General features: G+C 56.3%; 8 protein-coding genes across 8 annotated transcripts; 4 read left to right on the top strand and 4 right to left on the bottom strand.

Annotated features, from left to right (window-relative positions):
- Positions 1-3,421: 3,421 nt before the first annotated feature.
- AUR1 (Phosphatidylinositol:ceramide phosphoinositol transferase (IPC synthase)) lies at positions 3,422-5,018 on the top strand (the record flags this gene model as incomplete). Its single annotated transcript, XM_071063189.1, has 2 exons — positions 3,422-3,876; positions 4,040-5,018. The coding sequence occupies 2 exons, from the start codon at positions 3,422-3,424 to the stop codon at positions 5,016-5,018; spliced, it is 1,434 nt and encodes a 477-aa protein (XP_070919290.1).
- A 2,185-nt stretch (positions 5,019-7,203) lies between these two features.
- Positions 7,204-9,367, bottom strand: MFIFM68171_07770 (uncharacterized protein; the record flags this gene model as incomplete). Its single annotated transcript, XM_071063190.1, has 3 exons — positions 7,204-7,868; positions 7,926-8,236; positions 8,286-9,367. 3 exons carry the CDS (start codon positions 9,365-9,367, stop codon positions 7,204-7,206), a joined length of 2,058 nt encoding a protein of 685 aa, XP_070919291.1.
- A 650-nt stretch (positions 9,368-10,017) lies between these two features.
- Positions 10,018-12,316, top strand: GRC3 (Polynucleotide 5'-hydroxyl-kinase grc3; the record flags this gene model as incomplete). Its single annotated transcript, XM_071063191.1, has 4 exons — positions 10,018-10,226; positions 10,288-10,417; positions 10,475-10,768; positions 10,817-12,316. 4 exons carry the CDS (start codon positions 10,018-10,020, stop codon positions 12,314-12,316), a joined length of 2,133 nt encoding a protein of 710 aa, XP_070919292.1.
- Positions 12,317-12,537: 221 nt separating this feature from the next.
- Positions 12,538-13,565, bottom strand: MFIFM68171_07772 (uncharacterized protein; the record flags this gene model as incomplete). The annotated part of the gene is made up of 3 exons (XM_071063192.1): positions 12,538-12,909; positions 12,966-13,062; positions 13,126-13,565. The coding sequence occupies 3 exons, from the start codon at positions 13,563-13,565 to the stop codon at positions 12,538-12,540; spliced, it is 909 nt and encodes a 302-aa protein (XP_070919293.1).
- Positions 13,566-15,588: 2,023 nt separating this feature from the next.
- On the top strand, positions 15,589-16,704 carry MFIFM68171_07773 (uncharacterized protein; the record flags this gene model as incomplete). The annotated part of the gene is made up of 1 exon (XM_071063193.1): positions 15,589-16,704. The coding sequence occupies one exon, from the start codon at positions 15,589-15,591 to the stop codon at positions 16,702-16,704; it is 1,116 nt and encodes a 371-aa protein (XP_070919294.1).
- A 1,493-nt stretch (positions 16,705-18,197) lies between these two features.
- MFIFM68171_07774 (uncharacterized protein) lies at positions 18,198-20,094 on the top strand (the record flags this gene model as incomplete). Its single annotated transcript, XM_071063194.1, has 7 exons — positions 18,198-18,473; positions 18,573-18,771; positions 18,834-18,881; positions 18,943-19,022; positions 19,075-19,241; positions 19,306-19,836; positions 19,905-20,094. The coding sequence occupies 7 exons, from the start codon at positions 18,198-18,200 to the stop codon at positions 20,092-20,094; spliced, it is 1,491 nt and encodes a 496-aa protein (XP_070919295.1).
- A 176-nt stretch (positions 20,095-20,270) lies between these two features.
- On the bottom strand, positions 20,271-23,065 carry BGL4_1 (beta-glucosidase; the record flags this gene model as incomplete). Its single annotated transcript, XM_071063195.1, has 5 exons — positions 20,271-20,525; positions 20,584-22,103; positions 22,160-22,464; positions 22,519-22,705; positions 22,768-23,065. 5 exons carry the CDS (start codon positions 23,063-23,065, stop codon positions 20,271-20,273), a joined length of 2,565 nt encoding a protein of 854 aa, XP_070919296.1.
- An 884-nt stretch (positions 23,066-23,949) lies between these two features.
- SRO7 (Lethal(2) giant larvae sro7) lies at positions 23,950-27,118 on the bottom strand (the record flags this gene model as incomplete). The annotated part of the gene is made up of 3 exons (XM_071063196.1): positions 23,950-24,683; positions 24,742-26,870; positions 27,000-27,118. The coding sequence occupies 3 exons, from the start codon at positions 27,116-27,118 to the stop codon at positions 23,950-23,952; spliced, it is 2,982 nt and encodes a 993-aa protein (XP_070919297.1).
- Positions 27,119-27,182: the final 64 nt, after the last annotated feature.

Consider the following 27,182-nt stretch of genomic DNA (forward strand, 5'->3'; position numbering starts at 1 on the left):
GGCTTGAATGGAGACTCGGATTCAGCAGAGGTGGATGCTGTAGGGACGGTTGATATCTATCGTGTTTTCTTTCAGTTTCCTTGCCCGGTTTCGAATTCAGCGTTCTACTAGGTATATCACGAGTGGAAGAGGATGTGACGCAGTGGACGGCTTATGGCCGTGTTTCCGTTGTGCTGGTCTTCTTCTTGGGCATGTTGCTTTTGAGATATTTTGAGAACTTTGTGTCTTGTTCTCCGAGGGCAGATACGCCCGGTCACAAAGGATCATTGGGGATTCAATAGCTGGCGGTATAGGGTGTAGTGAGCTTGACCGCATTGGAAGGGATGACATGGTTGCATGGTTCTTCTATAGGATGCGGTCTTTGCCTTGTCTTGGGGCTTTTCTCTTTACCTGCGCTTAGAATTGCTTCCCTTAAAGATACTCCAGGGGATAACAATAAGACAGATCACGTGCTATGGATATCATGCAGATGTCATCCTTAGCCTAGAGAACTCCACCTGAAGCTCTGGTAGTGGTAGGAGGTCCGGGAGTTTGGGGTGTTGTTTAACTAGTATCTCGCTGCAATTCTCAAGGTGACCGATTAGTGTAGCGTTACAACGTGGGGTAATGTGACGGTTGGGTGTTGGCGAGCGTCCCGAACGCTAAGGAACCGCAAAGACGGTATGATTACCGAGCTCGTATAGTGCCATAAATTCGCTCCTCAAGTATGCACTTACGCGGCTGGGACAAGATGGCGGATCCTCGGGCTTTCCGTGTTGCCCGACAAGAGCCCCGAATGCCGATCCACCGTCGACTTGGCGGTCGGCATGCTCGGAGATGGTCCCTTGTGTTACAAACGAAAAAGGCCACCGCGAGGAGAGACAAAGGTGCGTGGGATGATTCCTCAGTAACCCTTCGCCTCCTTCGCGCTGACTTTGCCGAGGACGAAGCGCATGACTAAGAGGCCGCGATACACTATTTCTGTAATTCCCCTTACGCAGAGAATGCGTTGTGAGAGTGGGTTTCACTGAAAGGGCGGGAGTTGCAGCGAAGACCAATGCCAAGGCCCTCCGAGTCCCTTAGAGAAACTGGGCAAGAAAACTTTGACAAAGTACCTCTCCGGACTGGTCAGGAATGGCATAGGAAGGGGGGACCCAACAGATACCTGGCCCAGGGGAAGAGCCAGATTTTTTCTTGGATTTTTATAGAATTTTATTACTTTTCTAATGGCCTGGTCCTTGGACAATCGGGATCCATCAACAGCGCCAGAAGGTACATTGAATCCCACCTACTATGCCGAGCACTTCTTCCCTTATGTGTCCACACCGTTAGGCGCATAGCCAATCTGTAGTTGGACGCGCCTTCATTGGGCAGTTAGCAGGGCTGCTGTCGAGAGAGTGCCACGAGGCATTTGAGCCACGAACTTATGGTCAACGAGCTCTTCGGTCGAGTTAAAACAGGCTGTAACACCCGACATGATTATGGAGCTCCATGCACGAACCCCGGGCGAGGTGTACATGAGCTACTGTGTAGCAACGGCAACTCTCTTGTTTCCATGCCGAAAACGGAGACAAGTCGGGGAATTGAGATGCTGCGAAGGCTTCATCTGAATGCGGATCGTGAGGCAACTACGCAACCCTAAGACGCAGCCCCGAAGTCTTGGAATGCCACTTATCGGGATGCGGTGACAGTGCCCAGAGATGGCGCCACACGGTCACCCCTCTCTGACTTGGAGGAGATTTTGTGCGCAGGGAAACAGCCAAGTGCGCTTGGGCTTCCTCTGATCATGCGTTTTCCCCGGATCCCGGTAGATCATTCTCACGAGCAGCAGCATCACCGTTGCAAAAAATGTACACTATTTGGGGCATTGGGACATGCGGCGTCTTTATAGCCCTCGGGATAGGTAGATGACCTCCTCAGGAAATCAAAGCGTGTCTCGTCTGAACAGAGACGGACAATCATAGCGAGCAGCTTCGTTTCAGGAATGAGGCGCCGGCCATCCCCATCCTCATGCCGCCTGACGGATGGGTGTTGGCACGCCAAGGCACAACAAACGCCTAAGTAATCGGTGCCGGTCTGGGAAACATCCCGGGATGCGGTTTTCGGGGTCCGGATGAGCAGCGGTATAGCCATTGTAAGTACTCGTAGCGATGCGAGACGTGCGAGGGGATGCGAGAGGTGCGAGTGATCCAAAAGTGCACTGACCCCCCGGATATGACGGATCGCCGATTAAAACGCACGATTAGCGTTGGGCCCTTTAGCGCCATGATTGGAACCGAGGCGCCATTCCCGCATGCCCCTGCAAGGATGCGTCGGGTTTCTCGGCATTCAAGTAACAGTACCGGTCACGTAGCTGGGAGACATCTGACCAAGAATGTGAGTTTGAGCGTATTAGATTTCAAGCCATGCGGCATACCTTAAGATACGTGCCCGGCCAGTGAACGGGTAGCCGCTTCAGCGCATATTATCTCCTTTCTCCGACCGACGCTGTGCATCAAGGGCTGACTTGTGACGCTGGCACAGCGTGCGTTCCGCAACATGTTGAGGATGGACGATGGCGGATTAGTACACAGTACATATGACGCAAGAAACATGGAGCAGACGGCCCCGCAGAACGGGGCTACTCCGCGCCTCTTATTCGCCTCACGACATGCTTGCAAAACAGTGCCGAACAGAACTGTCCTGCTAGGGTGTCTCCATTATTACGGCGGTACTTGGTACCTTGTAGGCAAGCGTGATATCTCCCTCCTTGCATATGCTTCTTTAACCGCATAGTCGACGTCAGGGACTTTGTCATTCGCGTGCCACAACCAGCGGAGATCACGGAAGCTCTGGGTGGCCCACTTTGGGTTGCTTCATCGGACAATTCGGGTTTTCCAGTGATGGCTTTTGGCCGGTCACACTTGGCGTTCCTCTTCCTGCCAACTCGGCCACTTCTCTTAGCCTTGCATACATAATGAAAGCCGGCGGCCACCTACCGCTGTCCTACCAGCCGTGTACTACGCACCTCTCTCGCTTCTTTTAGCCACAGCCGTCACCACTCACGCGCCCTTTGCTCCCGCTGTTCCCGCCTCTGCTGCCGCCAAGGCTCCCTCTTTAGCCCCCCTCTCTTCCGGCGATCCCGGCGGCCGCCCTTTTCTCACACCTTCCAATTGATGACGATCCGGTCGTAGCAGTAAGCTGGTCAATCGACAGTACTAGCCGTACGTTCAAACTTGTAAACAGACGCCGATGAACATGTCCCTGCAGCGACGGTAGCAAGAAGCGCCCGAATTCCGACCTGCACATCTCCCTCACCTCCGACGCCGAAGTTGCAAAACACGCTCCCCCTCCCCCTCCCCTCCCCTCCTCCGCATTCGGTCGGACGGTGCTCGGGATCTCGAACGTCCCTCTTCCTCCGTCCTTCTGCCGATTAGACCGAGCCTCATTCCAGTACCCGGGCATGGAGACCATGCACGAACTACTCGGCCAAGCGCCGCCGTCTCCTCCCGCAGCGAAACCAAGGATCCTTCCCCTCCGCTGGCCCGGCAAACTCAGCCTCCACCCCATAATACCCCACAAGATTCGCTCGCCCGCAAGGAGACTGCGTCTGCGCCTGCGGGCTCAAGGTTCCAAAGGCCAACACCAACCCGCCGACGTCACGAGGCTACAGACGTCATTCGATGCGTGGGGTTCGCTCAAGGCGCTGCGCACGAGGAGATGGAGCCTCTGGGACCTACAGCACCTAGTTACGTTCGGGTACATCGTCTTCTCGCTAACCATTCTGCCGTCGGCCCCGCTGGTGAAGACGGGCGTGTTGGTTGTGTTAGGGGCGCTGCTGCTCATGCCGGTCACGAGACAGTTTTTCTTGCCGTCGCTGCCGATCTGGACCTATCTGTTGTATTTCTTCTCCAGTCGGTAAGTTTGGCTTTAACCTGCTTTTGCTTAGCTTGGGGGAAAGGGGGAGGGGAGCTAGGAGATATGGGATGACCAGAGGAGAGATTTTTTCTTGAAAAAGAAAAACAAAAGAAAAAGAAAGAAGAAAAAAAGGCTGTTTTGCTGATGCATGGGAATTATGTAGATTCATCGGCCCCGAGTACCGGCCACACATTTGGGTCAAGGTGCTCCCTGCCCTGGAGAACGTCATGTACGGCGCGAACCTCTCCAACATCCTCTCGGCTCGCACGCACGCCGTCCTGGATATTCTCGCCTGGGTCCCCTACGGCATCGGCCACTTTGCCCTGCCCGCCCTTTGCAGCGCCTTCATGTTCCTTTTCGCCGCCCCCGGCACAACCCCCGTCTTTGCCCGCGCGTTTGGCTACATGTCGATGCTTGGCGTCACCATTCAGCTCATCTTCCCCTGCACCCCGCCTTGGTACGAGACGCTCCACGGGCTGGAGCCGGCCCACTACGGGATGGAGGGCTCCCCCGCTGGGTTGAGACGGGTCGACGAGCTGTTTGGCGTCGACATGTACACCACGAGCTTCACGACGGCGCCGCTGCCGTTTGGCGCTTTCCCGAGCCTGCACGCTGCCGACGCCATCCTCGAAGCCCTGTTCATGCAGTACTGCTTCCCGAGGTTCCGGCCCTTCTTTGTCTTCTACGCCGTCTGGATTTCGTGGTCGACCATGTACCTTAACCACCACTACGCCATCGACCTCGTCGGCGGCGGCATCATGGCGATGTTGGCGTACTATATCGCGCGGACAAAGTTCCTTCCCCGGCCGCAGCTCGATAAGACGACCCGCTGGGAGTACGAGTACGTTGAGTTTGGCGACCGGTCAAGAACTGTGGATGAGGAGTACGGGTACGGCGGGTACGGGATGGGCCTGCTCAACGGGCGGCGGCCCGGGACGAGCGATAGCGATGAGTGGACGCTCGGCAGCAGCTCGAGTTTCGACTCGATGAGCCGCGGCGATACGCTCTGCGGAAGCAGCAGCAGCACGCCGGGGATCCTGAGCCCGACGACGCCGAGCGATGACCACCAGGATATCTGGAGCAAAGTCAGACTCAGCCCGAGGGCTGAGGGCGAGGCGAGCGAGGTGTATGTGGCGAGGTGAGGTGAGGTGATCGCTAGCCCCGTTCTCGCCGCATATTACCCATCCCTCCATCTCCTCTCAGGTCTCAGGCCTCAGGTTCTGGCCTCCGGCTTCTCGTTTCCTTCTTCTGCACACTGAATGGAATGGCGTTTATGTGCATTCTTTGGTCGGACTCTCGTTTTGCATTGGCGTCATTTTCCCCTCGGGTCGCTCGGTTTCGGTCGGTCGGCAAATGGATACCCCCGCTCGCTTCTGGATCATCAGCATCGTACGCATATGGCGCGTACGAAACGGTCGTTATAAATAGCATATTCGCTTCTTTCCTTTCTAGACATGCTGGGACAGACAAGACCCGGAGTTTCTAGAGATTTTTTTTTGGGTTTCCCATCCTCCCTCGGGCGGTACTAGCTGCCCCTGTGGACGAGGAGGATTCTGTGTTGATATTTTCGTTTGGGTTTGAGCAAACCTGCATTAGCATGGCATGGCATGGCATGGCGGCGGAGTGGGGAGGGGCCCAGCGCGTCGGCTTGGTTTCTTCTAATCACCCTTTTTTCTTTGGAGAAGACTGATGAGCTCAAAGGGTAATGATAATGGCAGGTTTTCATAGCCGGATGAATGGGAGACGGATGGGGTAATCGAAAGGGGTTCTCGAAGGAAAGAAAAGCCAAAGAGAGAGAATCAAACAAACCATACTAATGTTTTGCATGCCTCGTCTCTGGCCGAGTTGGGTTGGGGGCTGGGCTGGGCTGCTTGGGTCGATTTGGTTGTGAATGAATGAGTGAGCGAGGTCCAACACTTTGAGATACCCGACATTCGTTAAAGGTGGCGATACAAGTGGCAATGTGGTGGTTTACGTATAGGGCATGTTGTAATCGATCACGTCGCGTGAGGTAGTCGGATGGCAGATTTCTCGTGATGATGATGTAGTGACAGGAAAAGAGGAAGAGGACGTCGAAGAGAGAAAAAAAGGGGGTTGTCAGCTCACGACGTCAAATTAACCGTACACGGTAAGCAGCCCGAGCCGTACCCGCCCGCCCGGCCGGACAGGGATCGGGGATGCGAGATGCCGCGCAAGGGTTTCAGCCGCACGCTACTGCTGACGCACGTGAAGAATGAGCAATGCGATGTGGAAAGAGGTTTGACGATTTAGATTGTGGATTAAGGATAAGCGCTGATTTACCACTAAAAAGAGGGGTTCAGGTGTTTTGGTAGATCGGAACGGCAATTGACTTGCAAAAATCAGGCACATTCATAAGCGGCGCGAATGGAAAACGGGGATCCGTCAACGTGTTTTTCGTTCTTTCTTTTCCCTTCTTTTCTTACCTGCCCATAGAGTCGGCCAGTTTCGGAATATCTCAGCCCAAAGCCGCCAAGCGGATTTTCAACCTCGCCGTGTAATACCCTGCCGGTCTTTGGAAGGGCCAAATGTGCCCCTGTCTAAGCGGCGGAACAGCCGCTCCAGGACGCCCTCGCATGTCCTGACGTGCTGGCCGCACCGAGAGCGACCATACACCTCAAACGCCTAGCCATACAGGACCCATGTACAAAAACAGCAAAGATGAGCCATGTGGGCAGCGAAGTAACAAAAGGTGGTAGGAGAGTATTATCGGCCTCCAGGCGGGCGTAACCACATTGCCTGGAATATGTTGCGCCGAAACCGAGTGTCGACTTTCCGCGCTTCGATGATATCCTCTCCGCAAAATTTGAAGGACGAACTGACTTCCTCTAACCGTGATCGGCAGTTCAAGAGACGAAGTGGTTTAGAACTCAGATGTTAACGGTGGCCGGGGCCACGCTTCGCACCGTTTATGGGAGTAACCTTCGAGCCCTGACCCTTCTTCTTGCGTACCTTGTTGGAGGCACCTGGACCGAGGCCATTGCCATCAAGAGATTTCTCCTGGACAGGGGTCTTCAGGATGCTCTTTAGAAGCTGAGGCTGGGACGAACCCGCCGGAGAATAGTTAGAGCTAGTCGCCTTGTTGTCGGGTGTCCCTAGATTACAGGGCCTCGAAGGAGTTACATGGAGAGGCCTTGGGATGCCAGGAATCGGGACTGGAGTGAGTTTAGAGACCCGCGTCGGCGTGCCGGGCGTTGTGGAGCGCAAAGTCTCACTCTTCCGGCGCTCGGACATTGATTGGTACTGGTACATCTGGCCACCCACGCCGCCAATACCTCCATGGATAGCACTCGGTGATGAAGTGGCTGCCTAAGCGCTCTTCACGCGGGGAACAGCAGGTGGCATGACGGGCGTGACCCTTGAGGGTCTCTTCGACTCAGGGGGCTTGGTTTCAGTCGACGCGGAATCCTTCTTCTTCGCCTTTTCTTTGCTCGACTTGGTTGGGGCCGGTGATGACTGTGCCGGCATTGATGAAGCGGGGGTTTTGACAGAGTTCACACTACCCGGCGCAGGAATAGGCGGCGGGATGACGGGAGTCTGCTTGCTAGTCCTGGCAGAGGAGCTCACGGCTGCTGGCGTGCCGGAATTCTGGACTCGAGCCTTCTTGGACTTCTTTGGGGTTGACGCTACCTCCTCTTGGCCGACTGTTCCTTTCTCGACATCTCCATGCTTTCGCTTCTTGACCGCTTTCTTGGGCGTGTCGGCGTTGGCGTCGGTTACGGAATTAGTCGGCAGCGGTGGGGCCTGCGCCATCTCAACATCTTCATCACTGTCCGCATCGACGCCGGTCGTGTCTACGCTACCATTGGTGACACCGAACGGAAGATAGCGAGCCTTCAGACCCTTAGGCTGGGGTCGAGGCGTAGTGGAGATGGCGGCGGAGGTCGCGCTGGCCGAGCCCGACTGGCGCTCGTCGTCGTGGCCGAAGCGTGTGACACGTGTGATGTGCAGGACACGATCAACGGATTGGTTCACTAGTACAATGTCAGCAGATGGACAGGCACAAATAGATACAGAAACTCAGGACATACAGGTCTCATAGTTGGTGCCTGTCTTTCCAGGAATCAAGACCTTGATGGCATGGCTCACCGGCTCCTCAAAATGACCAGTGTACTCGGCGCCACCGTGGGCAAAGATGGCCTGCCCGGCACGGACCTTGTCCAGCGGAATGGCGTGTTTCTGGATTACTTCGATCGGAACAGTTTTGGGCGTCGTAAAGTACCATATCTGCTTGCCTTCGGCCTTTGCCTTTTTGAAGACCCGAGCAACTGTGGCAGCATCGACGTCCTCTTCTGCCTTGCGCAGGGAGAACCCTTGGGAAACGATCTCGGGAGGTACTTGACTACGGGGGTTGTTAGCATATGAAAGCGTAGAGCAAGTATGGTACCAACATTGCCGTCTTGTTTCGCTTCTGAACAGCCCCGCCTTCCGCCGTATCCCCAGCATCCGACTCGGATGATTCGTCGTCGCTCTCGGCGCTTCCACTGTCGGATTCGCTGACCAACTCATTGCTCTTCGCGGACCAATTTGCGGAGATGGATGATTTTCCAGAGGAGGCCTTGGTGTTTGATGCCTTTTTCACAGCTTTGGAGTTCTGGACTGTCTTCTTCTGGGTTTTGTGTGCAGGTTTCTCTTCGCTTTCGCTCTCGCTCTCACTCTCGCTCTCACTTTCGCTCTCGCTCTCACTCTCACTCTCACTCTCACTCTCACTCTCACTCTCAGAAGCCGCTCGGAGGGCGGACTCCTTGGCTGCCGGGGTTATCTTTTTGGAAACCTTTGCCTCGGAAGACGCAGACTCGTCGCTGCTGGACTCATCCGAATCACTCTCGCGTGCATTGTCGGCCGCTGAGGAGGATGCCGGCGAAATCTTCTTGGTTGCCTTTGTTTTGGCGCTGGTTTTCACCGGCGATGTAGTCGCCTCTTCATTGCTCGACTCGCTATCCGAGTTAGAATCGGCTTCCTTGACCTCATTCTCCGAGCCCGGGGCTGACTGCAAATTCACAGTTGTTTTAGCTCCGTCATTGTCACTATCGGCGTCACTGCTGCTCGTGCTCTCGCTCTCGCTCTCGCTCTCACTCTCGCTAGCTGACGAACCGGAAGTCGAGTGCTTCGTGGCGGATTTAGCGGTCGAAGTTTCTTGCTTCAGCTTTGTGACGCCAACGGGAGACTCGGTCTTGATGGCCTTTCCGCCCATCGCTTTGGACTGCGGCGTCGCTCCTAACTTTTCCGACTTAATCTGCTCTCCCAAGCGCTTTCTGTCCTTTTTTTTGGTGTTGCCGTCGTTCTTTGGAGCGTCACTGCCAGCCGTAGCATCGCTGTCGCTGTCGCTACTGCTTTCATCAGACTCGTCGCTCTCGCGACCTCGCTTCGATTGGTTGACGCGGAACGCCTTGGGAACCATGCCGCGCACGAGGCCAGCAGCCGCCGCAGCGTGCTGTGAGAGCGTTCCGATGGGCGCCCGCGGCCCTGCCATGGGGAAGGTCTTAGCTGATGTGACAAGATGCGAAAGATGTGGTGCGATACGCAGGATAAAAAGGGAGCGAAAAAGGGTGTTTACAACGGTTGCGAGGCCGAGGCGGGGTGAAATGCGATGGTTATTTTCTTACTTTGTTTTCTTCCCAAAAAATTCAAGATAAGCTCTTTTCCCCAACTCATGGACCCCTGCACGCGGTGGGGAAGCGACCAAAAGCCCCAATTACTGACTTTGATTGGTGGAATGAATGCAGGGCAAAAAGTTTGGCCTGTCAAAACGCACACACTGTTTCTCCCCCCGATAGGAGTCCCCCGATAGCAGTACCAAGTCGTCGTGGTTGTGCTGGTGCGATTCGAAGTACGAAAAACCTTGGGATTCGGGTTTCTGGTGGTGGTGATTTCTGAATTGCTGCCGAATCTGCTGCGGCTTGCTAAACTCAAATCAACGCCTGTAGACTGTCGCTCGGAGTGAGATCGGTTTGCACAAAACGAGAAAGGAGCCCCGGTATACGCACCGGCAAGCTACTGCAGAGAATGGCGACAAACAAAAAGAGGAAGTTGGAAGGCAACGGCAACCCCCCACAACCTAGTACGGAACTATCGAGGGATTGGTGTATATGAATGTGCAGCTGACTCGGCGAAGTAAAAGTGATGAGTGCATTTGCTGCGCGGCAGCAACTCTGGGGGGTATCGTCAGCAAGCAGTACCGTCGAGAAGGCACCGGAGCAGAGTGTCAAAGATGTCACTCAGCAAAGAAGGAGCGAGACACCGTCCACACGGTCCATACCCAGTCACAGCAGACGTCGGTCGGTGGAGGAGTCGGTTTCCGACTCGGTCAATGTTGGGAAAAGGGGGCTGGAGTATGTCTGACTTGGCCATCTGGTCTCTCCCCGGCTTCCGGGTTGTCACTAATTCGAAAAGTCTTACAACACCTCAACCCGAATCCGCTGTAACCGCCCCCATCAAGCAGCACTCATCTTTCAGGCCCAACAAGAAGCATCTTCAAAGAAAGGTCGGGGGTCGTCTGGTGCTCACCACCCCCGAAGCAGAGGTAAGTTTTTCTCCAGTGCTCCCTGGACGTAATAGTCCATTCGGTGACAAAGCATAGCGGCTTGTAATCCTAGGGAGTTATGGCATCAAAGTGCGCGAGGGCGAGGCTACCATCGCCGGTGCCATCTTGTCAGCGTCTGACGATGTCCAATGGGTCCATGCTCCGCACTGCCATGCCTTGCCTGTTCTGCGGACTGCCGACGATACTGTCATAGAGTTGCACCCCCATCCCGCGGCACAGGGCATGAGGCAGCTGGCAACCTTGAATCCCGCCTTTGCAAAGCTCTGGAACGAAACGCCCTCGCAAGAAGCAGGCATGGGCCGGGCCAAATACCCTTGGACCTTTCGGATCGTTTGTGTCCCGTCTGCTCTCTACCCGGCGTTGGCTGACTTCCCGTAGATATATACTCCAGAAGACGGCCCTAAGAGAGCTATCTTGCAAGAGCTGGTTTCACCGGCAGAGTGGAACAAGAAGATATCGGGACTGGCTGCGGCCAACCGCAAAGCTACACCGGTCATTTTCTTATGTGGCCCAAAGTCGTCGGGGAAATCAACATTCGGGAGACTGGTGGTAAACCGTCTCATGACCGACCGAGGTGGCTCTAAGAGCAAACCTTGGTCGAGCGTCTTCGTCCTCGATCTCGACCCAGGACAGCCCGAATATGCGCCTCCCGGCATCATCTCTCTTTCAAAAGTCACCACCCCCAACCTATCACCCTCGTTCTGCCATCCCACTCTCGGGCAAACCGAAGGCCAAATACGGGCCCACGCCATCGCATCCGTCACCCCTGCCCTCGACCCGGCATACTTTATCGAATGCGCTCTCGATCTTTTGGCACACTATCGGCGAGATCTCGAAGCCAGCTGCCCGCTCGTGATCAACACTCCGGGCTGGATCCAAGGCACCGGCCTCGACATTCTCTGCGACCTCATCACCGCGATCTGGCCAACAGAAGTGATCTACATGTCCCACGATGGCCCCGAGGAAACCGTCGCCAGCCTTCAGTCCGCCTGCGGGAGCGCCAACAACATTAACAAACCCATCCCATTCTCCACCCTCCCTTCCCAACCAGCCGACATGTCCGCCCGCACATCCCTGGCCCTCCGGACCATGCAAATGATGTCCTACTTCCACCTGCGCCCGCCAGATGGCGACTCCCCGACAACGTGGGATCCGACCCCTCTCTCCGCCCTCCGCCCTTGGCGAGTCCGATACACTGGCAGCAGCAGCCAAAGAGGATTCCTCGGGCTCGTCTGCTACGACCACCAACCCGCGCCGGAGATGCTCGCAGAGGCTATCAACGGGACGGTCCTGGCCCTCGTCCGAATAGAATCCCGCGCCGCCCTGCGAGACCTCTTACCCCTCCCGGAAGCCGCCGCCGCCGCCCTGGAAACAACACCGACCCCAGCCGACCCCTTACCCTCGCGCCCGCACTCAAGCGCAGATACTGGCAACGCCATACCGCTGATCCCAAACCCCCTGGGCCGCACCCTCGACCCGCGGCATTCCCGCCTTCTCGGACTGGTCCTCGTCCGCGGCGTCGACACGGCGCGTGGAGAGCTGCAGGTCCTGACGCCGCCGTCTGTGGGGAATGCGGTGGGGGAGGTTCCCGGCGAGGAGCTGGTGTTGGTCGCGGGGCGGTTTGACACGCCCACCTGGGCGTACGCAGAGGATCTGTATAAGCGGGCTGCTGATGTTCAGCGGGATGGGCCTGGGGATGGCGACGGGGATGACGAGGGGGATGACGAGGGGGATGGTGGGGATGGGGAGTCTAGCGGGGATGAAGGGCGGGACGGAGGGAGGGGCGAGGTTCCGTGGGTAGAGATGTTGCATGGCAGTGAGAAGAGGGTTGCGGGGAGTAAGGTGTGGAGGGTGAGAAGGGATTTGGGGAGGGGATGAGGTTTCAGGCAAACTTTTGAAAGGCTGGGATGTGTGGAAGGCTCTGCGTGTGTGATGGCGATCACAACTAGAAGAACCGAAAGGGGAAATGGACAATTGCTTTGCAGAACAGAAAACTTCAATACACCGTGCTGCTATGCACCCCGGATACCTCTTTCGCCTTGACCTGACTCATCTTGACATTGGCCAAAACCTGCCGTGTAATCCACCACCTTTAGTTTTCACGAGCACTGCGAATAATACGCGTTGATCTCCTTGCAAGTATACGGCGACGCGCAGCTCGTGCATCCGCTGTAGTTGGTCCCTCCGCACTGCTGCCACTGCTGAGCCTTGCAACCAGTGTCAACCGGCTCGGGTTGGGAAGGTGCCGGGGTCTCTGGCTCGGTCGTGACTGGGGCGCTACCGCCGCCGCCTCCGCCGCCGCCACAGGTGAAGAGTGGCGGGCCCGGGATGGTGTACTTGCTCGAGGGGGACATAGAATAGATGTTGATGAGAATGCCCGGGTCATTGGACTTGTAGATGCCCGGAATGTTGTAGGTCTTGGGGTTCGCGGTGCCAGAGCCGCCGACGATGTTGATCTGAGCGCATTCCATCTGGGGATGTTGTTAGGGAGAGTACCGTGTGGTTTGGGGGGCTCGGTGGGACTTACGTAGAGTTGGGCGCCACCGGACGAGCCGGCGCCGTGTAAGGCAATCATTTCGGCGCGGAGGAGATATTGGCCGTTGGGGATGCAGGACGGGATGTCGCTGGGTTGTTAGGTCAGCGGTGTGGTTGATGTTATACCAATGGAGAGGCGTGCAGAGACTTACATGTAGTGGAGGCCGGCGTTATTGATGACCTTGGTGGTGCCCCAGTTGCCGCCGTTGTAACCGTCCTCTTGAATCTTGAACCATCCACCTCCAATGCCTGTATCAGTCAGGGCGTTGGAAACCTTCTTGAGATACGCAAGAGTCGGGCCCTTGTGGCTGGCATCCATGACGTTGCTCGGGCCGGAGGTAAGGGTATGTCTCCAAACGGCCTTTACCGTCGTTCCCGCTGTGACGGTGATGATCTCGTTCGACTTCATGGTTGGGTTCGGGCCGCCATTGCAGGCAAGGTCGTTGGAGTTGACGTTGGTGATGGGACCATCGTAAGACGGTGTCCGGATGGCGTGAGACACAGGATAAGTCTTGCCGTCTGCCTCAAGCTGGACGAAGATGGTGTGCGCTGAGGCTGCCGTGGCAGCGGCGATGAGAGCGAGGCCCTTCATTGTGAGAGTTACGGCTTGATGAGAGTCTCCGGTCAACCTGCCTCCTCCATCATGAAGCCCGACTCCAAGGAGAAGGAGGCTATATATGTCGGGCGTCAAGCGGTCGTCATGTGGAGCGCTGGTCGTTGTTCGACCCCAGAAAGAGCAGAGCCCTCCAATCGCATGGCTTCCGCCAATATGCCGGGATTCCGCGTTGAGCTCGTCTAGATGGCCATGCCCTGGGTCTGGGGTTTTCTGCAAGACCAGCCGGCGTGTATGTCACGCTTGGCCTTATGAGGGCGGAAGAAGAACATCCGAACCGGGGCCATTCATATATTTTGAATGAGCAACCCTCCTCATCCCGCCCACCCCAGATTCCAGCATATCTCTCCCACGGTCTGCAAAACCCTGTATCGGCGCCTTCATCGTCGCAAGAAAAGAGCTGCAGGCGACATTTCTACGCGCTTCAGACCGTTGTGCTGGCAGACTGACTTGGGGCAACGATGGCTGTCCTCCCTGACAAGCAAGCACTTCTCCAGGGCAAAGTAAAAACACGGTCAATATTCTCCGCGTGCGACTAACGGGCCCGCTGTAATATCCCATTTCCCGGGGACTTTGCGCGGTTGACCAAAGCATTTTATTGTCTCGCCTCGTAGGAGGAAAGGAAAACGCGCATTCAATAAGTCCGTCGCTACCGCACAGCTGAATCGGCACCCTTCCCAGGTGCGACATACGGTACCCAGACAACCCGGTTTGGCTCTCTCCATGGTACCGCTTTTGGAAGGCCTACCTTTGGGCGCCTAGATACACCGATGTCAACTACAATGCCGGCCACAAAGTACGAGGGATGTGCCTTTCCCATTGCAGAAGAGAGGACAACGACAAACGCGTACCCTGGTTCCAAGCACGGGACAGCGAAATGAACAAAGCCGTCGCCTGGCATCAAACCTGAATGATTTATGCGACTGAGCTCAACGGCTTTGGGTCACACTATCCGTTGACGCTGCAGGCGGCGATTACCGGGTCCCATGGCCCGGGACCAGACCCTTAGCGCCTAGTCTTGTTCAGGTTTGTGCATCTGCTCGTTGATTTGAGAATGTCTAGGCCCCCAGCAATCGAATTTGTTCGAATTGGTGTCTTGGATTTCCCTGTCATCAACCACCAAATGGCGTGCAACAAAGGTTTGTCCCTCCGTTGTTCATGACGCAGGCACCTCCCGCTCTTATGCTGTTAACGGCCTTTGCTTTCGCACCAATATACTTCTTTTACAAAGTATTCGGTGCGGAGCTGTGTCGAGACTCGCAACTTATCAGGATTTGCGAAGGAGCCAGCCTATTCCTAAGTTTCGCCGATGACAGCGCCAGCCTCCAGCCGTTCGCGGTTGGCTGCCTACTAACATAGCTTTTCGTGCCCTAGGAGGCTGCACGAAGAAAGTTAAAGGAACAGCTTCCGCTTGGGACGCAAAAACAAGCAACACGATCTCTGGTGAAGAGCTGCAATGCAACTTGAGCTGATGATATCTTTATTTTTTTTAGTGGCTGGCTTAAGCACTCTCTGAATCTTTGGTGTGTGACTACGAGAGCAGATGGGGGTACCGTACCCGCGTGCCAACCTTTTGCCCACGGATAAGTGTTCAAGAAGCAGTTGAGCGGATGCAGACGACGGCTATGGCTCTTCATTGTGCGCTGACTTGCGTAATACTGCAGAAGCTGGACTAGGTTCTCAGTTCTTCTTTCATTTCTGGCGTCGGTTATCAAAGTTAATGGCAACTGAAGAGCCAAGCAGAGTGATTCTTTCAGCGCTCCATGGTGTCCGACAATCGGACATAATACAATCGGATACCCTGCCCGCTCTTTGTTAGACGACACCAGGGGCGTCCTTGAGACAAAGCGGTATGTAACAAATGTTCTTACGCAACCCAGTTGTCCTGCTAATACTAGTTGCTACCAGATGATATATAGAGACGCGGGCTAGGGCTTCTCCAAACACCTCACGTACTGTTTCAACGTTTGACAGGATGGCAACAAGATCGACATCACCGACCATGACAAGACCATTACCCGCTCAGTACTTGGAAGAGCGTGATTTCGTGGACTGGAGCGCCGGCCAAATCATGTTGATGATTTCCACTAGTGCCATAACTTGTGCGGCTTTGATGGCATTCGTGATCTCTGAAATCAGGGCTCGAAGAAGAGCCGTCCAACTGGAGGCCGAATTGGATAATGCGACGGCAGAACTTGGCGTTCAGCGGAAGCGGATTTCGGCTCTTGAGCAAGATGTGCAGCAACGAGACAAGTACATTCTGCGCAACATCGTGAACGGCCCCGAAGTGTGCTGGGCAGCGTCTCCAACAAGATCCACAGGGGTTCTGTCTATCAATAATCGGCCGGGACAAACGCCGCCGTTGGAAGACGCTGTCGGTGATTCGTTTACACCGGGAAGCGACGTGGGGAACGATTTTCGCAGTTGCCACAGCGACAGCGACAGCGATGGCGATAAAGATGAGAACGTAGAGGCTTTTCGGTCTCTGACTCCAAGGCCGGCGGTCATAGTACAGCCACACAATATCAGGATGATCACCCTTTCACCCAAGGGGCAGAACCGCGAAGATGTTGATCCTGACAACGTTGGGCCAAGAGGTTTCCAGCGGGGTAGGGATACCAGGCACCCGCTCGAGGTTTGCCAAGATGACGACCAACAGCGGAAAGAAACCTTCGGTCCTTCGGAACCCCAGGATTTGCTCTGGAAAGAGGGAGCACCCGAGGATCGTTTCGCTCGTTACTGGCTGGACAATGGGGCTGATGATGACCAGAGCGCTGAGAGATCCGTAGTCGAAAGGCCCAAGGGAATCGGGGTCAATATTGTCGATAACGGGTGTGCGGTCCTCGAGAATGGCCTCCCGGCCGAGGTCGAGACTACGGCTACCGAGGCTAACGAGGGATACCAATCGACCAAGCGCACTAGCGCGGCGCGGGTCTCGTCCTCGTCCTCGTCCTCGCCCTCGTCCTCGATTTCATCAGTCAGCGAACTGCGGAACGGAGCCGAGTTTTCGGAATCCTCCATGTCACCTTGTCCGAGCCTGCCATCGCCCGCCGCGACCATGTCCGTTCCACAGTTGAAGCCCCAGTTGGAAAACAGGAGATGGACGGCTGTACGTTAAGTGCATTGGGAACCCCTTGCTGCAAAGGGTACAATTACCGTATAAACCTAACTAAGCGGAGCCAAATACAAAATTTCATGAGCTTTACGTCTGACAAGGTGCGTTTAAACTGTGATGGAACGTGGCTCGTGTGCTAATGCGACAACTCCAAGATTCTAATTCGACTTCCGCTTACTACTTTCTACCTCTGTTTATCTGTGTTTATCTCGCTCTTCTCCTCATCAGGTTCGCCACATCGCCGTTTAACGAGATGGTTCCTATCCTTCTTTTTGAGTAGGTCGGACGGGTTGGCAGTCATCGGGTGCCTAGGCTCGGTCCTTGGCTACCCAGACGCTCAATGATACCGAGGCTCCGGTGGGCTCTGGGTCCGAGATTGGGGCCATCCTTGCGAGAGGATGAGATTTGCTGCTGTCTGAATGGCTGGGGTGGTTAGCAGACCGCCTGGGCTGCTAGTATAGCTGCAGGCGGGCCAAGTCCCAAGAGCCTCCCTTTGCCACCCGCCCTGGACAAAGCCCGCCAATCGCAAGAAAAGCCAGAACTCGGCATGCTCGGCCGGCCAGGGCCATCGCTGGAGCAGGAGACGCTAGCCACCTCGATGGTTTAGCGTACCGGACCCCGAGATGCACGAGTACACACTAAAGCCCAGACTTGTGGAGGGAAAAAGGTGGAGGGAGAAGATGGAGAACGATGTTGGGGCGTCTTGGGTGTTTGGCGCGACTCTCTCCCCACCATCCCCCGCGTTTGTGGAGGGGTCGACGGTCGACGGCCGACGGCGGCAGTTAGCTGCGGTTCTCGAAACCCTGCACCCTGGCTGCACGAACTGCCAAGTAAGATCTGTCGAGAACACCATTCGCATTAGCTCCCACCTCTAGCACGACTTCCCCACGTGCACCTCCTCGTCAACGGACACTGCAACCAGATCCGGCAATTGTCCCAGGCCACCCCGTTGACAGCTCGCAACGTTCCCCCATCCACCTGCGGGGAGACCGCCGTCTCATCGACATGATGGGTGCGGGGAAAAGCTTGGCTCCAGCCGGCCAGAGCTGGGGTAATGGAGCGAGACAGGGTAACGGATTGGACTTCTTGTGTAGCACTACCGAGGCCAGGGGCTCTCGGCTGTTCTTGGCTGGTTGTAACCGGCAAAGGAGGGTTGTGGAGGATGCCAATGGGTGCGAGCTGAGTTGATGGGACGCGTTTTCGTCGGATCGCTTGACAGGTCCGGGGGTTGAGTAGGAGGGAGGCAGGGAAGGACGAGGCATTGATACCCTACCCTCCTTCTATGTGACGTACGATATCCAGTTATATACCTGCATGTTCTCTCTCCTCCTTCTCCCCTCCTTTTCTTGTCCCTCTCCCGCTGTCGCCGTTTCGTTCTCCTCCCCAAGAGCACCTCTCCCGCTCGTGGGATCGACCCTCAACCTCCTCAGCAGTTCCCGCCGTTTATTCTTCCCCGGCAGACAGACGATCCACGACTATCTCGGCGCTCACTCACAATGGCGTCCTCGTCGCAGGAAAAGATGCCCGTCGAGGCTCAAGAGATAGCCGACTCGGAGAGGGGCACCGGCGTCGACACCAAGCAGGCCGCCCGGTCCCCCGACGACTTTGGCTTCACCCCACAGGAGCAGACAAAGATCAAGCGCCGTATCGACCGCCGCCTGGTATTGACCGTCGGGGCTATGTACTGTGTCAGTCTGATGGACCGGACCAACCTCAGTGCGGCGAACATTGCGGGCATGGACGTGGATTTGCAGTTGATTGGCGAGCGATATGTGAGTTTATATCACCTCCCCGCCCCTCTCCCCTCTCGTCTGGCACATCCTGGGGGAAAGGGGATTAATCCCTCGATACTTATATTTTGTGTTTTCTAGAACATCATCTCTCTCATCTTCTTCATCACGTATGTCCTCTTCCAGCCGCCTTCCACAGTCATCGTGCGCAAGATCGGGCCCAGGATTCATCTTGCTGCCATCACTTTCCTCTGGGGCACGTGTATGATTGGGATGGGGTTTGTGAACGATTGGGGTGCTATGGCGGGAATGCGAGTCCTTCTCGGTGTTTTGGAGGCTGGTGGGTTGTTCCCCGTCCCTTCTCTCGAGGAGTCCGTAGAATGCTGACAAAAGGGGCGGCAGGCTTCTTCCCGAGCTGTGTGTATCTGCTCAGTACTTGGTTTACGAGATGTAAGTTTTCATCATGAAGGGAAAACCGAATGGGGAAGGTGAATGCTAACGCAGGAGTCAGACGAGGTTGGCAAGCGGAACTCGGTGTTTTACCTGGTTGGCTGTGTCGCGTCGGCGTTCGCCGGTATCTTGGCTTACGGGGTAAGTGTATATATATTCTCTGTTGTCTACGGCATGTGGCTAACAATGGTAGATCATGCAAATGAGGGGCCTCTCTGGGCTTAACGGCTGGCGATGGATCTTCATCATCGAAGGCCTCATCACCGTGGTGCTTGGTATTGCCGGGTACTGGCTGATTGTCGACTTTCCCGATTCGGAGCGCAAGAACTGGAGTTTCCTTGGTCAAAAGGAGCGGGATTGGTAGGTCACAATCTTGAAAGGGCTGTTTCCTTTCTCACCTTTCATGAGTGGCTGACACAATTAGGGTCTGCGCTCGCGTCGATGCCGACCGTGGTGATGTCAAGCCGCAACCCTTCTCCATGAAGAAGTACCTCCGGCCTGCTCTGGACTTTAAGGTCTGGGTATACGCCATGATCTTCTTTAACACCACTACCGTGACTTATGCTCTCGCCTATTTCATGCCCATCATCTTGAGGCTGAACATGGGCTTCTCGATTGCTGAATCGCAGTGCCTGGTGGCGCCCCCGTACGCTTTTGCCGGTATCCTCATCTTCGCCACAGGCTGGGTAGGTGACAAGTACCGCATCCGAGGGCCCATCATTGTGTTCAACTCGCTGCTATGCATCATTGGCCTGCCGATAATGGGCTTCCACTCGAGCCCGGCCGTCAGGTATTTCGGCGTGTTCCTTGTTACGGCTGGCGCCAACGCCAACGTCCCCGCTGCCATGTCGTATCAGGCGAACAACATCCGAGGCCAGTGGAAGCGGGCTTTATGCAGTGCCACGTTTGTCTCGTTCGGCGGCATTGGTGGAATTGCCGGCAGCTTGGTTTTCAGGTTGGTTCACCCCTTTTTTTGCCCCTTCTAGTTGGTTGTAAGGGCTCACAGCGCTGACATATTGGCAGAACCCAGGATCAACCACATTATAGGCCTGGGTTGTACGCCTGCCTTGCGACGACCATTTTTACCATGGTTCTGGTGGCTGGCATGACCGTTCACTTCTATTTCCTCAACCGGAAGGCCGACCGGGGCGAGAAGGAGCTCGAATGTGACGCTGACGATACTTACGAGCCTGGGTTCCGTTATACGTATTAGTAGTGGCTTTGCCGATAGGACGGGTTGTTGTTGAGCGAAGCGGAAATACCAATGAACAATGAGGTTATGTTTCGGTCAACGTTGCAAGATTTGGATTGCGAGATTAATGAGGTGGTTATGAGATTTCTACATATGTAGCGAATAGGATGGATTCCGAGCAAGAAGCCCTCTATCCCCTAACCATGCCGCCACGCCATTCCAACCGGTGCAGGCAAGGTCGCATTCAGCCGGATGTCTCGCACGCTGGAGCCAACAAAAATAACCTTCTCCCTATCGGTGATCTCCCAGTTCTGCGTGGACGTGTTCCAGTTGCTGACGTCCCTCCTCGTGAGCTCAAACGTCACGTTTTTGGTCTCGCCAGGTTCAAGCTCAATCTCGTCAAAGCCACGAAGGACACCAAAGGGGTTGTCCGGCCCACCCAGCTGGACGTACTGAATCCTTGTTAGCAGACCGGCGCCGATTCCGGGATGAATTCGAAGCCAAACTCACCAACTGCGGGATCTCGGTCCCCGCTATGTCGCCCACGTTCTCGATCGACGCAGTGATCGAGTATAAGACCTCGTAAAGCCCCAGGTTCCCTCCCGGCGCCCCAGAAGCAGGCAAGACAGGCTGCGCCGACCCGTTCCTTGCCGCTGCCGGGAACCCACCCGTCCCGCTACTGTTTCCTGCCACCAAACTCACGCTGTTGTTCAACCAAGGATAAACATACGGCGATATCCTCGTGAATCCCTCGGGTGCAGTGTGCCTACCCAGCTCAGCCTCCACGACCCCAAACGTCGGCGCCGGCCCTGTCAACCCGACTGCAGACTCAAACCGCCCCTCAACCCCCTCGTGCCTAACCACTCTCAGCCCCGAGTACCGAAACTTTGTATAGCTCAGCCCAAACCCGAACGGATACGTGATATTTGCCGCAACTTTGGAGAACCACCGATAATCAATAAACACTCCCTCGTCGAAAGCCTGCACCGGCGCCCGCGGATTCTCCGCCTGGAACATCAGCTGCGCCCCGTAATCCTCCACGCTGTTCCCCCACGTAAAGGGGCTCCTGCCCTGGGGGTTGATTTTCCCGTAGAGCACGTCCACCAGCGCGTTGCCCGATTCTTGTCCAGGGAACCCAGCCCACAGGATGGCCGAGATGTTGGGGTGCTCCTCGGCGTAGTCGAGGATCACCGGACCCGGGGTGTGCAGCACGACGATGGTGTTGCGGTTGATGCTGGCGACGGCCTTGATCAGCGCGTCCCCGTTGGCCCACAGCGTCAGGTTGTTGCGGTCGCCGGCGTTGCCGTCGATGGTGATGAAATTCTCGCCCGAGGTGGCCGCGGCGAAGACGATGGCGATCGAGGCGTTGCGGGCGGTGGCGATGGCGGCGTCAAGGTCCCAGTTAGAAGGCGCGTACAGGAGGGTACTATTGTCCGCCTTGGCTTGCTCCATGAGCGCTGTGAGCGGGGAGATGAGGTAGGGGAAGTTGGCCGTGCCGGAGCCGTAGCCCATAGCTACCGTGCCGTTTAGGCAGCCCCGCTCCGGGCATGCGTTGGGACCGAGCGGGTGATCTTGGGCGTCATCGCCTATGACGGCGATGATTGGCGGGGCCGGGTTGCGCAAGGGGAGGAGATCGTAGGTGTTCTTGAGGAGGACGACGGATTTTGCGCCGATCTCACGGATGAGAGAGGCGTGGTTGGATTGGACGTCGACGAATTCGTTAACTACCGTGTAGGACTGGTTGGCTGCGGGATATAAGGGGCCGATGGTCTTGTTGGTCCACGCGGAGAAGTTGACGTCGGGCCTGGACGTGTAGTTGCCCGTGTGAACTTTGAATGAAGCAGCCATGATACGGACGACCATGTCATCGAGCCGCCACTGCGGGACGTCGCCCCTGAGTACCGCTTCCGTGAGAGCACCTCCCCACCATGCCCGATAAGGAGGCGGGCCGCCATCCCCCGGCATCGCCATGTCGAGACCCCCGAGTGCCGAGCCAAGCGTGGTGTGCTGCGCTCCCCAGTCGGAGAGAACTGAACGTAAACCGTGAGCGGACAAGTCTTCAAGGGCCTAACAAATATCAACTCACCGAATCCCTGAAACCCAAGCTCATTCTTGAGCAAGTAATTCGTCGTCCACTCGTTCTCGCACGCATACGTTCCATTAATCTTGTTATACGAGCACATCACTGACCCAACGCCCGCTCGCACTGCGTCCGCAAAAGGCCACAGATACAGCTCGTGCATGGTCCGATCATCAATCCGCACATCCACATTCCCCCGGTAATGCTCCTGTTCGTTGAGAATGTAATGCTTTGCACACGCCACCACGCCACGGCTCTGGATGCCCTGGATGGTCTCGGCCATAGCGACACCCGTCAAATACGGATCGGGACTGGCCGATAATCAGTGTTGTCTATCGTTACTCACTGGGAGAGTGAAACCTTACCTGAACCCCTCCCAGTTCCTGCCTCCCTGCGGCACCCGCCCTAACGCGCCCGCCACGGGCCCCAGCATCACATCGACCCCCTTCCCCCTAAACTCGGCCCCGATCGCCTCGCCTCTTAACCGCATCAACCGTCGGCTGAACGTAGCAGCGGTGTTCACACCGGCAGGGAATGCTGAGTTGTGGTCGGCTGCGCCATCATTAGGCCTTTACGTTCAGCTTAAAGTTTGGGATGTGGAAGGGTAAACGCACTATACCTAACCCCCAACGGCCCATCCATGAGGCAAAATGGGCGGAACCCCAGCCGGGGTATGCCTCCCGTAGTGCCGATGCATCGGTCTGCTTCCCACCCGGTACCGGTGGTCAGGTTGACCTTTTCTGTGAGGGTTAGGTTGGCGACAAAAGCGATTGCTTTGGCGTATGCGTCCGCCCAGGCCGGGTCAGTAATATTTGTAGCCCAGGGGGAGGGATAGCCCAGGAAGGGAGTGTCTGTTGCTGCGAACGCGAGCGTCGACAGAAAGAGCAGGAGGGGCAAGAGGAGGTTGGCCATGGTGATGGGTGTGATTGGTTAGTAAGATGCCTAGTCGGTCATGTCGTGATTGCCCCCAGGTCCGCCAACCTCGAAGGACGAAAGAGAACTAACGCCTTCTGTGCGGCTTTAAGAAGAACATCCTCTGCAAGACGGAGCGGGGGCAGACTTGTCGACCGACTAATCAGTATCTCTGGTCCCCTCTCGGTAGATGGCACGTTCCATCTGAAGAGCCAAATGCCTGAGAGGTGCAGAAATGGGCATGCTCGCTGCAAGACCGAGAACAGTAGCATCATTTACCCATAGTACCTGCTCGGAAACTGGATCGTTCCGATCTTATACGGCACGAGGTTAGCAGTCCGTAACTCTTCGAGACGCTGGCTTGTTGCAACGCCGCTCATATATTACCCGTCGGCTATGCCAGCTCGGCTCCAGATCGAGAACACTCATCACACGCAGGTACCGCTGCGGGAACGGATCGGTAGTGCTGCTTTTAGATCAGTAATGGCAGTCGCTTGTTCTCCGTGCAATAATAATAATTCATAATCAAGAAAGGAAAGAGATGGAGGGGTAAATGCATCAGACATATCTCAACAACCGGCCTGAATACTTTCCAAGTACTTCGGGACAGGGATCAACCGACGTTATAACCTTCGGCGGGATGAATGAGAATTATAAGCGAATCTTGTCAGTTTGCGCACTTTAGCACTCTCTGGTAAGGGAAAGAAAAGGAAACAGCGAAAGAAACAATATTCAAAATCCTACAAGACGGCACGGCACCGCCATCAACAACCCTCTAGTGAACACCATTCTTTCCCAACTTGTCCCAGCCATTGGTATCTTCTCCCCGCGCAGCATTCCCTAACACCTATCGAAACAAAACCGACCACCCATTCCCTATACCCTCAGAAAAACGACTTCTTCACACCGCCAAGCAACGCATCCCTCTTCTGCTTCTTTACGTACTTGCTCACATCCTCGGCCCAACCTTGGCTCGTCTCCTGCAGCTTATTCATGGCATCATCCACCATCGTCAGCTTCTCGGTTCTCTCGTTCAGCTGCCTCGTTAGATACTCCCCCCAACCTTCCTGGCTTGCCCCCCTACCGGCACCAGCGCCACCAGCACCGCCTACCAGTCCCCTCTCCGCCGCAGCCGCATCCATCATCCTCTTACTCGGCGGCCTGCCCTCCCCACCAATTAACAAGTCTAGATCCGTCGGGCTGACGTATTGCGTGCCAGAAATCCATTGGAGGTTACTTATTGTCGGCCTCGGCGGGATCGAAAGCTGTGGGTTGATCAGAACATCGTCTGACGGCTGGATGCCCTTGCCGGAGCCTCCCCAAACGGGTATGATCGAGATTTCGGACGGTCCAGTCCAGCCAAATACTTCTCCCGTCCGGGATATCACGGCCGAGATCGTGCGGGCGGGATCCAGCATGGGAAGGTTGGCGCGACCAATCTCCTTCAGGCCCGGCAGGGAGTAAGCGCGTGTAGTGCGATCGCCAAAGACGGCTACCACGGCGACGCCATGGCGAGGGAACTCGGCCACCCGGGCGGCGTCGCACAGTTGGTCGTCAAAGGATCTGGACGCGCCCTTTGCGGTAGCGGGCTTGAAGACACGAATCTCGGTTTGGGTAACTGGCGGCTGTGAGTCGACTACCTGGCGAGATTCTAAGGAAGAAAGATGAGTACTCACCGACAACAAGGACGCCATGAACCTCCTTCCCTTGCCTTAGCCCTGCTACGGTAGGCCCCGTAGCGGCGGCAGCCTGCCCGTTCTCCGAATTGACCGGACAGATCGCAACCACCTTGTCGCCGCCGACCTTAGCCACGCCAGTTAGTTTGGCAGAGTACGCCTGACCAGCCGGCAGAAGTTTGAACGTGGCGACATGTCCTAAGTTTGTCCCAACGAAGCAGCCAATGCTGGAATAACTGTCGCCCTCGAGCGTCATGACACCGAACTCGATCACGGTCGGAAATTCCCTCGTCGCGGGCGCCTTGGAGCGGCCACCAAGGAAAGACGACCGCTTCTCCTCCTTAACAAACTCGGTCAACGACGCCTGGAGTATGATAGACGGCCCGCGCAGGTCGATGATACTGAAGAATCCACCCTCAGAGCCTACACCGATGAACCCGACGTCCGAGACTCGTAACGCCGTGATCGGGCCTTGCATCATCTCGTAGAGCACAAAGGGCTGCATGCCCTCCTTGAGCAAACGCTCAGCCCGCGAGCTAATATCCGTTAATCCGCCGGGGTTAGGGTCCAACGCCTTCGTCGCATCCCGGCCAAAGTTCACGTTGGTTCCCCATCGGTAAATGACAACCTCGCCTGTCCTCGTGCCGGCTGCGAGCTCGGGGGTATGTTCGGCCATAGCCAGAGCGGTAATCGAAACATCCTCGAATCTGTCCAGGGCCTTAGCGACATCAACCTGTAGCTGACCGGGGTTCTCGATGTCATCATCGAATCCAACGTCCCATATCCGTATTGTGCTGTCGGCGTGGGCGACTTGGATGATATTACGAAAATTGCAAAGCTTTCTTCTCTTGGAGGCCGGCGCCCCTCCGAGTAGGATGGGATCTCCCTGATCGCGCGTCTCAGTCAAGCCCAGCCATTTCTCGCGTGGTATCGTGCTGACGGCGATCTTCTGGACAAAGGGATGCACAAACGACAGGCTCGGGTGCAGCATATTCGTCGGGCTGATAGGGTGCCCTGAGGGAAAACTCATCGTGACGACCTCTCCAGAAGATAGCATCGCGAGGATCGCAATCGGATCCTGGGCGCCACCAAAGTGCGGTGAGGACCTCGGAATCAAGCAAAAATCCACCACCTCAGCCCCGGGCGGCGTCGGCAGCGTCAGCCGCCCCTTCCCTTCAAAGTGATTCGAAAGCACCTCCCACGACGAAGTGGCATATATCGGTGTCGGACCCAGCTCCAGGAACGTTAACCCCTTCTGCTCCCCGTCCGCTGCATACCCCCCGGCCACCAGCAACCCCGTATTATCAGGATCCTTCTTACAGCACCACGCCACCTTGACAAACGGCACCAAGGGCGTCGGCTTCCCCAACTTCCTCGTCGGCTCATTGACCCGAGTCTCATATAATGACCTGGCAGCCACCAGCTTTCCCTCTTTTGCGTCCCAAAATACGAGACTCCCATCCTCGTGCGCAGTCAACACAAACGTCCCCGTCGGATGCCAAACCGCGTGCGTCAGCCGCGGCCGCCTGACGCCCTCTACCCCGCGCCCATCGCCCCCCGGCGCGCCCGCGGGGATCTCATACTCCAAGAACTGCGTCGCCACATTCTGCTTGAACGAGTAGACCACAGCCCCGTGCGTATACCCGATCAGAAGCTTCCCAATGTCCCTCGGATGCAGCTGCATGCCCACCAACCCGACCTGGTGATGCATCATGACCCTCTTGGAGGGGTCCGTCTCCCGCTCCCGCCAGAAGTTGGGCAGCCGGAACGCCGCCTGCCGCTCCCTGTCCAGGTCGTACGCGCACACATCGCCGTTCTGCAGCCCCACCAACGCCCAGTCCAGCCCGGGATCCGTAATGACGCAGCCGACGCGGGGGTAGGCCGTCTTCGCGACCAGCCTGCCGGCGTCCAGGTCCCAGACGGCGAGCTCGCCGTGCGAGTCGAGGCTGACCAGGCGGTTGGTGACAAACGAGAGGTGGCGGATCGAGCAGCCCGGGCGCGGCGGCGACGGAGGGGCCAGCGTCTTGTACACGCGCCGATGGCCGAACACGTAAATCTTCCCGGGTCCATATTGGGATTCGTTGGTGCCCGCTGCGAGGAGGGACTGGACGGGTTCGTAGGCTAGGCAGCTGTTGTAGGTGGTGGCGATCGTTAGCATTTGCTTGCCATTTGGCCATTGTAGGAGAGAGTTTGGGGCAAACTGGCTACGCCGATTACCCCGCCAATGCACCATCCCCCGCGATGCCGAAGCTACTAACCTGATCTGAGAATTGATTCCATAGCGAGACTGCTCGTCCGGGGCAAATGAGCCTGGAGTTATGCCCGCAGACAGGTCATTCTGGATGCCGGCCTGTCTGGCGCGCAAGAAGCTGGCCATCTTGGATGTCGATGGTGTTGTTGGTTTGGGCGATGCTGACGCAGGAAGCTTCCATTCCTTCGAT

The sequence above is a fragment of the Madurella fahalii genome (genome assembly GCF_045866475.1).
Source record: "Madurella fahalii IFM 68171 DNA, scaffold_4, whole genome shotgun sequence".
Classification (NCBI taxonomy): Eukaryota; Fungi; Ascomycota; class Sordariomycetes; order Sordariales; genus Madurella; species Madurella fahalii.